At 26.4% G+C, this 13,418-nt stretch overlaps 1 protein-coding gene across 1 annotated transcript in view; it reads left to right on the forward strand.

The window, feature by feature from the left end:
* LOC113386791 overlaps nt 1–2,070 on the forward strand; it is a 59,530-nt gene extending 57,460 nt beyond the window's left edge. The window contains exon 8 of the mRNA XM_026624549.1: nt 1,544–2,070. Within this exon, the coding sequence (XP_026480334.1) occupies nt 1,544–1,799 (256 nt within the window). The 3' untranslated portion in view covers nt 1,800–2,070. The remainder of the gene's footprint in view (nt 1–1,543) is intronic.
* Nucleotides 2,071–13,418: the final 11,348 nt, after the last annotated feature.

A 13,418-nucleotide genomic window follows, 5' to 3' on the forward strand; every position in this document is an offset into this window, starting at 1 on the left:
TTGAACTTCTCTAAGTAAATGAAAGTGAATCCGCAAATTATCCGTTTCATTGAAGTGCTCTTTGGTAAACCACATTTTTTGTTTTTTGGTCTGACGTTAACACAAACAAAGCGGATGGTTTTCTAACTCGTGAACAGGCAACGTATAACTGCCCATGTGAAAAACAATGATTTTCTAAATAATCTATTTGAAATTTATCCCGCAAACACTAAGCGATTGGCCTTGCGACTAGCTATTGCGAACGCAAGGCAAACTGGAAATTGCAATCGTTTGAAGTCAAACGGAAGACCAATCAGAATCATTGGTATGTCACCAAATCGCCAGCAATTTTTGATTGAATGGTGAAGTTCAATGCGTGTACATCATATTTCTTGGCGGCAAGAATTGCTCGTTGACTTAACCAAGCATAATTCTAATAATTCGAGTTTTTAATTACGGTGCGTGAAGTTTCAGCAATTTGTATTAAGATGCCACGCACCACTAATTTTCTTAGCTATAAACCTTGCGGAGCCCGAGACCTTTCCAACGAATGCAAAATTGTCGAAATCGGTTCGTGCTTTCTGGAGTTATTCCGTCAGGAAGGAAAACCCAACTTATTTTTATATATATAGAAGATAATTAACTTCCCGAAGAAGTTTATGTTTTCATCAAAAAATCTGATTAACTAATTTTATGTTTTCTCGACGTTTCAAACCATTCTGAATCGAATGAGACCAAATAAAAGTATGTATATGTGTGTGTGTGAACAGATTTTTTATTGTAAATCGACGTTTTCTCGAAAACGGCTGAACCGATTTTAGAAATTTAAAAGCCATTTGATGTATCTCAATGACGACTATCGTTTATCAGTTTTGTGCGACGATCCGCCGAGCCGTTTCTTTATAATTTGAAAAAAAGTGTTAAACTTTTTGGCCACATTTAAGCTCATACTACCGAATCGATTTTGGTAACTGTTCGAAAGATATTAGTTGGGAATGATATTGGTTAGTTTTAGGTGAAAATCTTCCGTTTTCTTGCGATGAACTGTTGAAAAAAAATTTAAGCCGATTTTTATGAAACTTTTTTTGGCGATATATATCATGGTCTTATAGAACTTAATGAAATATTACGGCCTTACGACAAGTAGTTCAATTTTAAAAATGCATCATTTACTTGGTATAACGATAGAGTACTTGGTCTTAATGAACATACTACACCATTAAAATCCTACGGAAACTGGTTCAATCATAAAAATTGTTAAGTCGATTATTCACACATGTAACTTGCCTCAAGGCAAAATAACAATACTAACTAGTTTGAAAACATTTCAATATGATAACAATTAAATTCAGTACACAATTTCACAGTTAAAATAATACTCAAAATTTAAGGCACTCGGAATTGATCTCGATTCAAGGTTCAGAAACAATTGTTGTAGTTAGACATTTAGTATTTTTTTTCTAGTTATTTTTATCATTTTGTATTTTTATTTATTTAATTTTATATCCATTATTAGAAATAAACATGTCTATTTCCCTATTACTATCTATTTTATTCTCATTAGTCTGCCCGATGAATGGATCTCAGAAAGTGACTACACCCCCACAAAGGAAGTAGACATAAGAAAACTACCGACGGACAGCAAATGTGAGATATCTAATCAAATTGAAGCACTCACGAAGAAGCAGGAGAAAGTTCCTAGGAAACAGTCAAGAAAACACAAAAGATCCGATGGAGAAAGCAGCACGACGAGCAGTTCTTTGAGCAGCACAAGCAGCAGTTACAGCAGCAGCGTGGTCGCCAGCTGGTTTGATCTCTGAAGTGAATTGTGAACGAATGGTGAGGCTGTTTGTAAGAGTATCAGAATAAAATATTTTTAATTGTAATTAGTGACATTAGGGCAGACTGCACAAAACGTTTGTGAAATTAATATTTTTACACATTATCAATCTGATGATGAGAAATATAAGTTTTTAATACTATTTGATACTTTTTTTCAATTTGTGACTATGATATGCGTTAATACCAAAATTCCATCAACAGGTAAATTAGCTTTTTGCTTTTAATTTTTTTGATATCGCAAATTGAACACAAAGCAGTAAAAACGGAATTGCTTACTTTGCTTACTGATCAGCTAGTTAGTAAAACTAGCAATTGCAAATGTATATAACATTTTTAAATTAATAAAAACAAAGAATGAGAGATACTGCCCCGTTGTTTGAAAATCTTAGCGGGTACCAATAAAGACATGTCTGTTACATAATAATATTAAAAGTAGCTTGATTTTTTTTTTAAATATATGTATTATGTTATTTTTCTCTGTGATTATTCTTTGAATATCAAAATAATAATAAAATATTAGATAATTAAATACTAAATAAAATATCATGTTTTTAGAATGCCTTAAAGTTGCTATTCAAACAAAAGTCTAAAATCCTCTTGTATATGTATATTCATAAATTTATTTTTTTAGTTTACCTAGATAACTGATATTATTTTTATTCTTCTGGAGAACTTAAAAGCCTCCGATTTTTTTAAATTTTCAGATGTAATTATTTCTACATTTTGGTTACATATGGGAAATACCCTTTTTCAGGATCTGTTGAAAAAAAAAAAATTTTTTATACATTTATAAATTTTTTAAATTAATTATTTAAAAATAAAAGAAATGCATTTTTGTCTTTGAAAGTTTGAAATTAATTCTACTCTTTGTTAGGAGAAATACCCTTCATCAGGAACTACAAATTTTAATAATAATAATTAATAATAATTAATACTTTCTTTTTTTAAATTGTCTGTATTTAGTTTTGATTTATATTCATGTGTAAAGATGAATGTGATAAACTTATGAAAAATTTAAACAAATCCGAAAAACTTCTCTAAATGATGAAAAACAATGAAAAAAATCAGTTTACTTAAAATGTGAAATTTTTCAAATTTTAAGTATTTTAAAAAGAGTATAAGAAATGTTTTATTTGTTTTTAGTATTTTTGGAACAAGGGTACATCCCATATCTCCAAACTGTAGTAATAATCATGAAAGTAAAATTAAATAAAATAATCTAAATAAATTTTGATTAAATAAAAGGAGGCGGCTATTAATTCAGAAAAATAAAATCGTGAATAATCACAAACCAAATTTGTATATATATATATATATATATATATATATATATATATATATATATATATATGTATATATGTATATATACATACATTTATGCATATCATAGTCAAAGAGAAAATAGTTCATATACAAGTTAGTGACGATATCAAGGGTTGGATAAAAAATATCATCGGAGTGTATTAGATATGATAAATGCTTTATTCTGATAAACTCTCACAAGCAGCCTTCAATTATATTTTGCTGTAACCTTAAACTATGTCTTGTTTCTATGCTTAATGTACATTTTTATAAAAATGAGTAATTGTTCGAATAAACTTATTTGACAATTTTTACTAACTCTTACAACACCAAGATATACGCACGGTCGTCGTTAAATGTTAAATAATAATTAAATATTAAATCACCCATCGAAAACATTTCCATTTCATTGTGAATTTTGTTTTATGTTTCTGAAAAAGACTGATTTTTTGCAAATATAAATTTAAATCAAGCGAAATCTAGATATAAATAAACTAAAGCATACACTGCCAATTAAGAAAAATGCTCTCGCTTATGAGTTGAATAGATTTTGAAAAATTCAATACAAAATAATAAAGAAATTTTAGATTGTAAGTACTTGTGTATTTTTGTGGAAAAATTTAGACTATTTTCATATTTTTAGGGCTATTGATCTAATAATGTATATTATGTCTTTAGGTTGAAAGTATAGCATACAAGTAATAGCTCAATAAATAATCAGTTCAGGAAATAACATGAATCTTATAAAAATTTTATAATCTAAATAATAGCCATTTATAATTGGTCAATACTTCTCTTTTAATTATTAAATTTAATGAATTTTGAACTTGGTCCAATTTGTTTAGATTCGATTTAATTGGTTCAGATTTGAACTAATTAGTTTAAATTTGATTCAATTAGATTATATCTGATCTCATTGGTTCAAATTTGAACGAATTAATTCAGATTGGATCTGATTTGTTCAGATTATTTGAAATAGACGCAATTTGTTCAGACTTGATTTATTTTGGGCATATCGGTTCATATTTGATTCAACTTATTTATTTATTCAAACAATTTGAAAATGTTTTCAAATGAAAAGAAAAGTCAGACAAAAAAGTAATATCAACGAAATGAATACAGATCAACTAATCTAGCTAAATTCTTTTGTTTTTAATTTATGACTAAAATCATTAAGGTTTTCATATTTAATTTTTTATCTCATCACCTTTTTTTTTCTTCTTAAATGGTTTTTATTAAATTATTAAATTTGTGAATAATGAATAACATTTTGTTAAAAATTTTATGAGAAAGTTTTACATAATTAAATAAGAAGCATCCAAGAAAAGCCAGATACATTTTTTTAAAATAATGGTTTAAATGTTCCTCAAAAATATATGATTACTAATATATATCTAACCCTTTATTTCGTAAAATTTGATTTTGATAAATCGATGTTGCAAGCGAGTAAGAAAAATAAGTCTGAAATATTTGATATCTCATTTAAAAAGTATTTTTTGCTTTCGATAAGATTTTGACGTGCGCATACGAATTCGATGTGTAATTATGTGTACGTTTGTAATTGTATGAATAATATGAATATATAATAATGTAAATAGTCGTATATATAGTTAATTTTATAAATATCGTAGTACAATTAATAATCCTTTTTTATAATATGAATTTTGTGTAATAATGTGTGCAGATCATGCACGAGCTATTTTGATCTCGAGACGATTTTGTGAATACAATTGATATATATTTATATTAATTCTAGATATTTCTCAATATGTCTCAACATCCAGATGAAATCTATAAATTTAAATTAGTTTAGCGTAATTTTTAACAACCGATTTGAATAAATTGATTGTGTCTGATCGAAATTGATTATATTTGTTTTAATTTAATCAGACATTATCGGTTTGTTTCAATTTAATCAGATTGGATCTACTTTTTTAAAATTTGATCCAATTTGTTTAGATTTAATCTGTAAATTATTTTTTAAAAAAAGTTTTTAATTCAAAACTTATGATGTTGAGATGAACTATTCTGAAAATCTTGAATAAGTTACGGAAGTAATTTTTGTCCACAAATCGTGTGAATATTTAACAATGATGATTCAAGGTTTATTTTATTGTATTCTAGTTTATATTGCTTTTAAATTCATCGCATTTGAATATGAAAAAGTACCACTAACAAGAAAAAAATGTGAAATTGAAATTTAAATTATTTTTCCTATAAAAATTAGGATTTCTATAACAATGGTCATTTTTATATCTAAATATATTGAATTATAGAACATCTAAAAACGATTTCAACACTGCCAATGTATTATATAACATACATGTTCATAATTTATGAACTACAAAAATGACTGTTACATATATATACATATATAGATCTAACTAAATATTTTTATGAATCTTAAATCAATGTTTGAAAAAAAAATCCAGCGAACGACACTGCCATTTTAATGTCGAAATATTAAGTCAAATAAAATATAAATAAGATTTTATTCGACAGAAAAACGAAAATCATGAGAGATTGCGATGTGCCATTTGTTGAAATTAAAATTGAAAGTTTGATTTTGAAAATTATTAAGTCTTTGTTGATTAAAATTTTGATTTTATGCCATGACTAAAATAAAATTTTATTAGTTAAAATTGAAGTCAAAAATATTTTCATTAATTGAAAAAAGTCGCATTCGTGGACTGATTTTTGTTTTTAGATTTAAATATTCCTTTAATTTTATAAATGTGAAATTTAATGTTTAGATTATTTGATATTATGTGTTTTATACTTATATGCCCCAGAAATCTAAATGATGTGTAAAAGAAAGAAAAATAAGAAAGGGATGTTGATTTGTAACAAATATAGTTGCGAGTCCAAAACAAAATGCCACAATTTTTAAAATATAATGTATTTGCTTGAATTTGATCAGATTTGATCATATTTCTTCAGATTTGATTAAATTTGTTTAGATTTGAACAAAATTGTTCATAATTGATCAAATGTGTTCATATTTGATCAAATTGGTTCAGATTTGATTGTTCAGAAAATTGTTCATGGTTGATCAAATTTGTTCAAATTTGTTTATATTTGTACTACTTGCTTCACATTAGATCAAATTTGTTCTGATTTGACCAAAATAGTACAGATTTGATCTAATTTTTTCAACTATTATCATTGCTAGATTTCTGAAAATGTGTATATATAAATATATATATATATATATATATGTATATATACTTATGTATATTTATATAGATGGGTATATATAGTTAAATATTTAATTGTGTTAGACTGATTAAAATCTTAAATTAATTTAGTACCATTTTCGTTAGTTTAATTTCTAAAGACTTATGTTTACTATAAGCGAAAAAATTTTTAGTCTAAATGCTTAAAATTATATAATGAAATAATTAAACATAATTTAAATAAAACTAATTATGTTTGGAAGCAATCACATCGTGAACAACAACAAGCTCACTTTACACATCAAGGCATATGATGGTTTCAATATTATAAAATTTTATTCTATAACAGCACAGTGTTGCAATAAGATGAAGAAGTTGTATGCCTCGTGTTAGAAGATTTATGAAAAATCTATTATTATAATATATATGTATATATACATATATAAATGTATGCTTTTGTAATATGTTCGTAAATTGTGAAGCGCACAAAATGCAATAATTAGGTGTAATGTGTTTCGAAGCGTTCCAGTATTTTTCAAAATTATTCAGCACCGAGAAAGTGTAAAGGAACAATATATATATATATATATATATATATATATATTTAAATATCTGAAAATAGTTAAGGGTCCAATACTCGTAAAAGTTTCTAAAATATACCAAAATTTTAATTTGTATATGTATGTATATGCATATATATATATATATATATATATATATATATATATATATATATATAATTTCAATATATTACCAATGTACATACTATGTACATTATATGCCTCTGCACATGTATCTGTAAATTTCTAAATAGCTTCAATAATTTAATTATTTAATAATAAATTAATTAAGTAATAATAACGATAAAGACATTTTGCAATTCAAATAAGCGCGCCCCGTTTCGAATACAGTGCGCTCTACCTCATCAGTCGAAATACTAAAAAACGTAAAATTGTTATAACTTTTTCTACTAAAATCGCAATTTATAGAAAAAAAAACGCTTAGAAGAATTAATTATTATTTGCTACTGATAATTGTTAAGATAATTGATATCTTCTTTTAATGCATTTTTTTGTACTTTTCTACTACCACTTAATCTTGTACAGAAATAGGATTTGTGTGAATGGAGTAAGTTGTAAAATAGAATTTTTAATAATGGTTTTAAGATTTATAGGCAATTTTAATAAATATACAGTCAATGGTTTTTTGACTTCTTAGTATGTAAGTTGTATCATATAATATAATGTAATGTAAGATGAATTGAATTATTTGAATATGTAATATACATCATCTGGTTTTATACATATACATATATATATATATATATATATATATATTGTATAGTTTTTATTTATATTTGTACATATTTTTGTATGTGTAAGAAGCTGTTAACCAAGCCAAATTCTCACATGATAATGGTTTTGATGAAGGTATCTTACTAACAATGACATTGACCAACAAATTTCAATCTGGATAAAATTATCCATCCACCGAATGAGATGGTAGCTTTTGGTATGTCCTCAGTTGCATTTTTTTGTTCTTGGTCTTACCACCAAATCATCATAACTGTGAAGTAAAATTTAAAAAATTCATATTTAACAAGTGTTTCAATGATCATCGAGAGCATACAAAACATTTTGTAAATAAGATTTTACTGATTTTTTCATATAGAGAGAATGCTTCAAGCAGCATGTTAAATATTGAAATTTTTGAATTTAATACGAGATACGCGTGAATACGCTTGATTTTTTAAACTGATCTAATCTTCTGAGCAACCTTGTAAAGATATAAACATCATTTTATTTCAAAAATCATTTAGGTTTGAATTTTATTATAATAGAAATTTTTTGAAAACCTAAAATTATTTATGGTTTTATGTTTCTGAACTAAATGCCTTTATTTTTGTAAAAAATGTATATTTAATTTATTATGGAAGTATGGAAATTCGGGGATAATGGGATATTTTCTGCTTCAGGAACTGTTTAAAACAAACCATTCTTTTTATTGTAGTACCTACATTTTTTATTATTTGGAAATTGAAAAATATTTTTTTTTTAGCTTTGAAGCATTGAAATTAAAAATGTTTTTAAATTATAAAATTTTAATTGAACAGCTCATTACAGTTAAATTAACAAGACAATTAAAAAGTGTATACATGTATTTTTTTTGCAAAATCACCGACATACACGGATTCATAGCAAGTATAAAATATATTCAAAAATAGACACCAGAGGATCACATGATTCTTACAACCTTTAATTTCATAAATTTATCTAATAAAATCAATTTTTACATATAAAATCTATGGTAGATTTTATACCCCTAGATATTATTTCAAAATTTGTAGCTTTTCCATATAATTTTTGTGTGTGTATATTTCAATATTTAGTGAGAGTTAATTTTAAAACATTTTTAATTTAAATACTTAAAAAATGAAAAAATAATACTTTCAATTTTAAAATTTTGAAAAGTCTCTAAACATATAAAAAATTTATTTATTTTAAATAGTTCCTCAAGAAGGAGACCAATATATAATTTTATTGAGAAAAAAAGGATTTAGTTTAGAAAAATGAAATTATGAATAATTTTACTAACTTTTTTCAAGTACAACATTACCTACGTTTCGAGACCAAGATCAGTGTCATCATCCGTGTAAAATATTATCAGCGAAAAAATATATTGTTGATTATATAAATTACTTAGGAATCATCATAAGTTCAATTATAAATAGTAACAATTTAATAACAACTTTTTGTGTCGAGTTCTGAGATAAAAAGTTTTTAGATTAAAATTTTAACATCCGCATTTATTATAATTAAATACTGATGACTTCAATATAATATAATATAAATTTAAACACCTAAAATTTATTTAAAAAAGTCAGTTTAAAAATAAGTTTTTATACACATGCAATATATATGTATGTATTTATACAGTAAAACACCGTTGAGACGATTATGATTGATATGTTTCCCGCATAATACGCCGGTTTCTTGAAAATCATCTCAACGGGGTTTTACTGCATATCGCTGTAAAATGACGCAATATGACGAATTAATAATTGTGTGAAATATTTTTCACAATTTTGTTAGTATTTCTGACAATGTTTTTATCGTTAAATGGAAAAAACTCACCGATTTATATATATTTGTATAGGATGTCGTATGTCGTTCATGATCGTGTGCTCTTATAGATGAATTCTCTATTTCAATAACAATTAATACTTATTAATAATTAAATATATAAATATTATTATAAAATTTATGATTAAATGCAAATCAATTGATTGATTGATCAATCGACGGTATGTTATTATAATATATGATTATTATTATTATTAGCGTATCGTAATTCGTATTTAGATGTTAAGGTAAAATATATTTAGAGGTAATAATGATTACGAGAGATAACAAAACGATTGTCGATGTTTTGCGACGAAAATAAAATGAATAAAGTTTTATATATAATGTGATTTCGAATTTGTTTTATTTGTATTAATATTTTATTTATATTTTTTTTCAGGTTCTAACGAAAATCCATAAAACCTCCAAATATAACTTTTAGCTTCAAGAAGAAGTTTATGTTTTTGGCAGGAAATCAAGTTTGTTAGTTACAGGTTTTCTCGACGTCACAAGTCATTCTGAATCGTTTGACACCAAAATTGGGAAAAGTATGAGTGAGTTTAAAAGTATCTAAGTCCAAATTTGACCATTTATTAGCGTTTTCCAGACTTTAAAAGCCATTTGATGATACTCAATAAGGTCTCAGGTTAGATAATGCAAGACTATCGACCGAGCCGTTTCGCTAAAAATTTTGTCCATGTTTTAGTCAAATATTCTGAATTGGATTAAAAAACTCCACTGTCTTAAGGTAAGTTGCATAAATTTCTCGATATGTGTAAATTTAATCAATAAATATTTAATTTGTATATGATTTACCAGTCTTACAATTATCATTTTTACCTGTCAAAGTGTTTACCTGTTTAAGTGATTACCTGCATAAATGTCCACCTATCCACGCGTTCACTTGTCTACTTGTCTACCTATTTTATTTGTCGATCTGCTTACCAGTCGACCTGAGTACCAGTTGATCTGTCTACCAGTCAGTCTGCCTGCTTGTCTACAATTCTATCTTTTTACCTGTCTACCTGTATACATGTCTATCTGTGTATCTTCCTATTTGTCTACTTGTCCACCTGGCTACATGTCATCTATGTATCAATTTTTTTACGTTTATATCAGGGCTTCTTAAACTTTTGTCATTCGCGACTCCATTTATGATTGCGAGTTTTTTTGGCGACCCCATTTATGATTGCGAGTTTTTTGACGACCCCACACAAGTATAAAGGAAAAGGAAATTAATATTTTTAGATGATTTATTTATTAGGTAACAATACTCATATATAAAAATGAAAATATATAGTTTTAGAGTTTGTTGTAAAACATACAAAAATCTTAAATGTTATTAAATTATATATATTTGACATTAAAATTTTTCGCGACTCCATAATGGTATTACGACCCATAGTTTGAGAAACCATGATCTATCTGTTGATAGTGAACTGTAATGATTATTTCAGACCAGAAAATGTATTTTTTAAAACTTTTTTTGCCTGCAATTTTGAAACCGTGGTATATGCCTTTGCTAAAATATAGTCTATTTTTCACTCCGGCAATATAAGAAAACTATTGTAGCTCCATTTTAATATCGGATGCTCCATTCTCTCAAAATTGCATTTTTGAACTATTAGCCGTATATCTCCGGAATGACCCGAGCTGTCTTTGTCAAAAATTAATCAGCATGTCTTCCACGAAATGTTTTTTGAATCAATCAAATCGGTTGATCCGTTCTCTCAAAATCTTGGACAAAATCTTATATCCACACAAAACACACACACATCAAATTTTTTCTAAGGTATGCCAGAATGTTCAGAAGACTTTGAAACGTAAAGATACGCAAAAATGTTCTTTTTCGATTTTTTTTGCTATTATTATAACTTACGAAATTAAAAACAGATTCAGTATATATCAGTTTTTGAAGAAACTTTACCAGGCTATTCTAGATAATATAAATATTTTTTTTTGTCAATTAAAACTTTATTTAAATTTTATAATATAAATATATAAAGTGTTGAGGTTTATACAAAATAAAAATTAAATCTAAATACAAAAATATACATGTAAATAAAAAAAGATTATTACCAAAAAAAAATTACAAATATTGAAATGTTGTGGCTGGAACTGAGGCATTCACTACTCTGTCGAGTGGAGAATGCTTCTATGTTGATAAATGTGGAAGATCATTGGGCCATTTCCTTTTCAGTATTCTTGTTTTACTGATGATTATATTTGTGTGAGATTCTAATTTCTTGATGTGAGATATGCTTCTTGATTTTATGTATTCTGCAATGGTTGAAATGTTTAGGTCTTTGTGGAGGCACTTGGATATATGCCATGGTGCATTAGTTAGGTTTCTTAAAATTTTGTTTCGACTTGTTTGTATCATTTTGACGTTTGACTTGCATGCGCAACCCCACAGTTCTATACCGTAGGTCCAAATTGGAAAATATAAATAATGAGCCTTGCATTCAGGACATACAAGCAATAGAATACATGTGCGTATTTGTGTGCCGATTTTTGACCTTCCGCTAAAGTTTTCTCAAAAATGGCTGCACCAATTTTAAAAATTTAAAAGTCATTCGATAAATCTATGAGGACTTGCACAACCATCGGTGAAGTCATTTCTTTGTAATTAGCAGGAAAGTCAATATATTTCTCCCATGTTTTACCCAATTGATTTTAAAAATTCAAAAACTGTTCGAAAGATATTAGTAGGAAATCATTTCAATCATTCGAAAGATATTGGTAGGAAATTAAGTAATTAGGTAATTAATTGTTGAACTCTTTTGGCGATTTTAATGAAGCTTTTCACGATGATAGATAAAGTTTCTGGTCTTAGCAATTATATTAAAATATTAGAGGCCTACAACAAGTAGTTTAATTATGAGAATGAATTAAAGTTCTCATTAATCGGACACGCTTTTCGAAAATACTTCCTGTATGTATTAGACACGTGTTCGGTTTTCAATAGTGTAATATTTAAACCATTTGTTGAAAATAACTGACGTGTTTGAAAAATTTGTACACATTGAATAATGTGAAATAATTTCTCACTTATAAATCTACAACAACTTATAAATTATAAATTTCTCATAAATTGATATACCGATTTCTTAATGATTAAGTCAAATTCACAAATTTCGAGAAGTTTATGCAACTTGGCTTAAGCCAAAATGCCACCCACAGCTATTTTTCAATACATTTTACGATTATTTCTCTGGGTTCTATTTCTCGCATATTTATATGTGTCACAACTCCATACATGTTTATTGTATGATTGTATCAATATTATATGTTTTCTACGATATGAATAATGATAAAACAAAAAATGTCAACGACACATATGAGACGAGACTTAGAAGTCTATCCCACGCTCTTTATCTGATATAGAAACTTGCGCACAATTATTCAGACATACATATTTATTTTTGCACAAACAAATATTTGGGAAATAATTAAACGAACGAGATAGGAAATAGACTCATTAGTAATGTTTCATTTTGAAACAAATCGAATCATGGATTATTTTCGAAACGAAAAAGATAATCGAAGTATTGATGTGATATAAAGCTGTGTTTTCCAAGTGGCATTTTGCCTTAAGTGAAGTATGTAAATATTTGAATTTAGTTATTCAGATAAAATATTAACTGCTTATTTAAAAAATAAAGTTTTTGCTTTTATTAAAAACCTATAAATTTGTTTTTCAATTAATATTTTTTAAACAAAATTCTACAATAATTGTAATTGTGGTAATGGTAACAAATATTTTTTATAAATCCACCGCTTTTGATAAGGTTATAATGATTTGGAATATTCTTTTACATCAAGAACTCTACGTAAAAATGACAAAAAACTAGTGGTGTGTATGGCATCGTGCCTCAAGGCAAATTGCTGGAACTTTCCGTACCGTAACGAAATGTTAGAGGAATATTAAATGTTTTCGAATAGATTATTATAAATATTGTAACATTATCTAATATTTATAATAATTATATAAACT

Source organism: Ctenocephalides felis, unplaced genomic scaffold, assembly GCF_003426905.1.
Source record: "Ctenocephalides felis isolate EL2017-DRISC unplaced genomic scaffold, ASM342690v1 CF-g0.4_SCAFFOLD_00845, whole genome shotgun sequence".
NCBI classification, from domain to species: domain Eukaryota; kingdom Metazoa; phylum Arthropoda; class Insecta; order Siphonaptera; family Pulicidae; genus Ctenocephalides; species Ctenocephalides felis.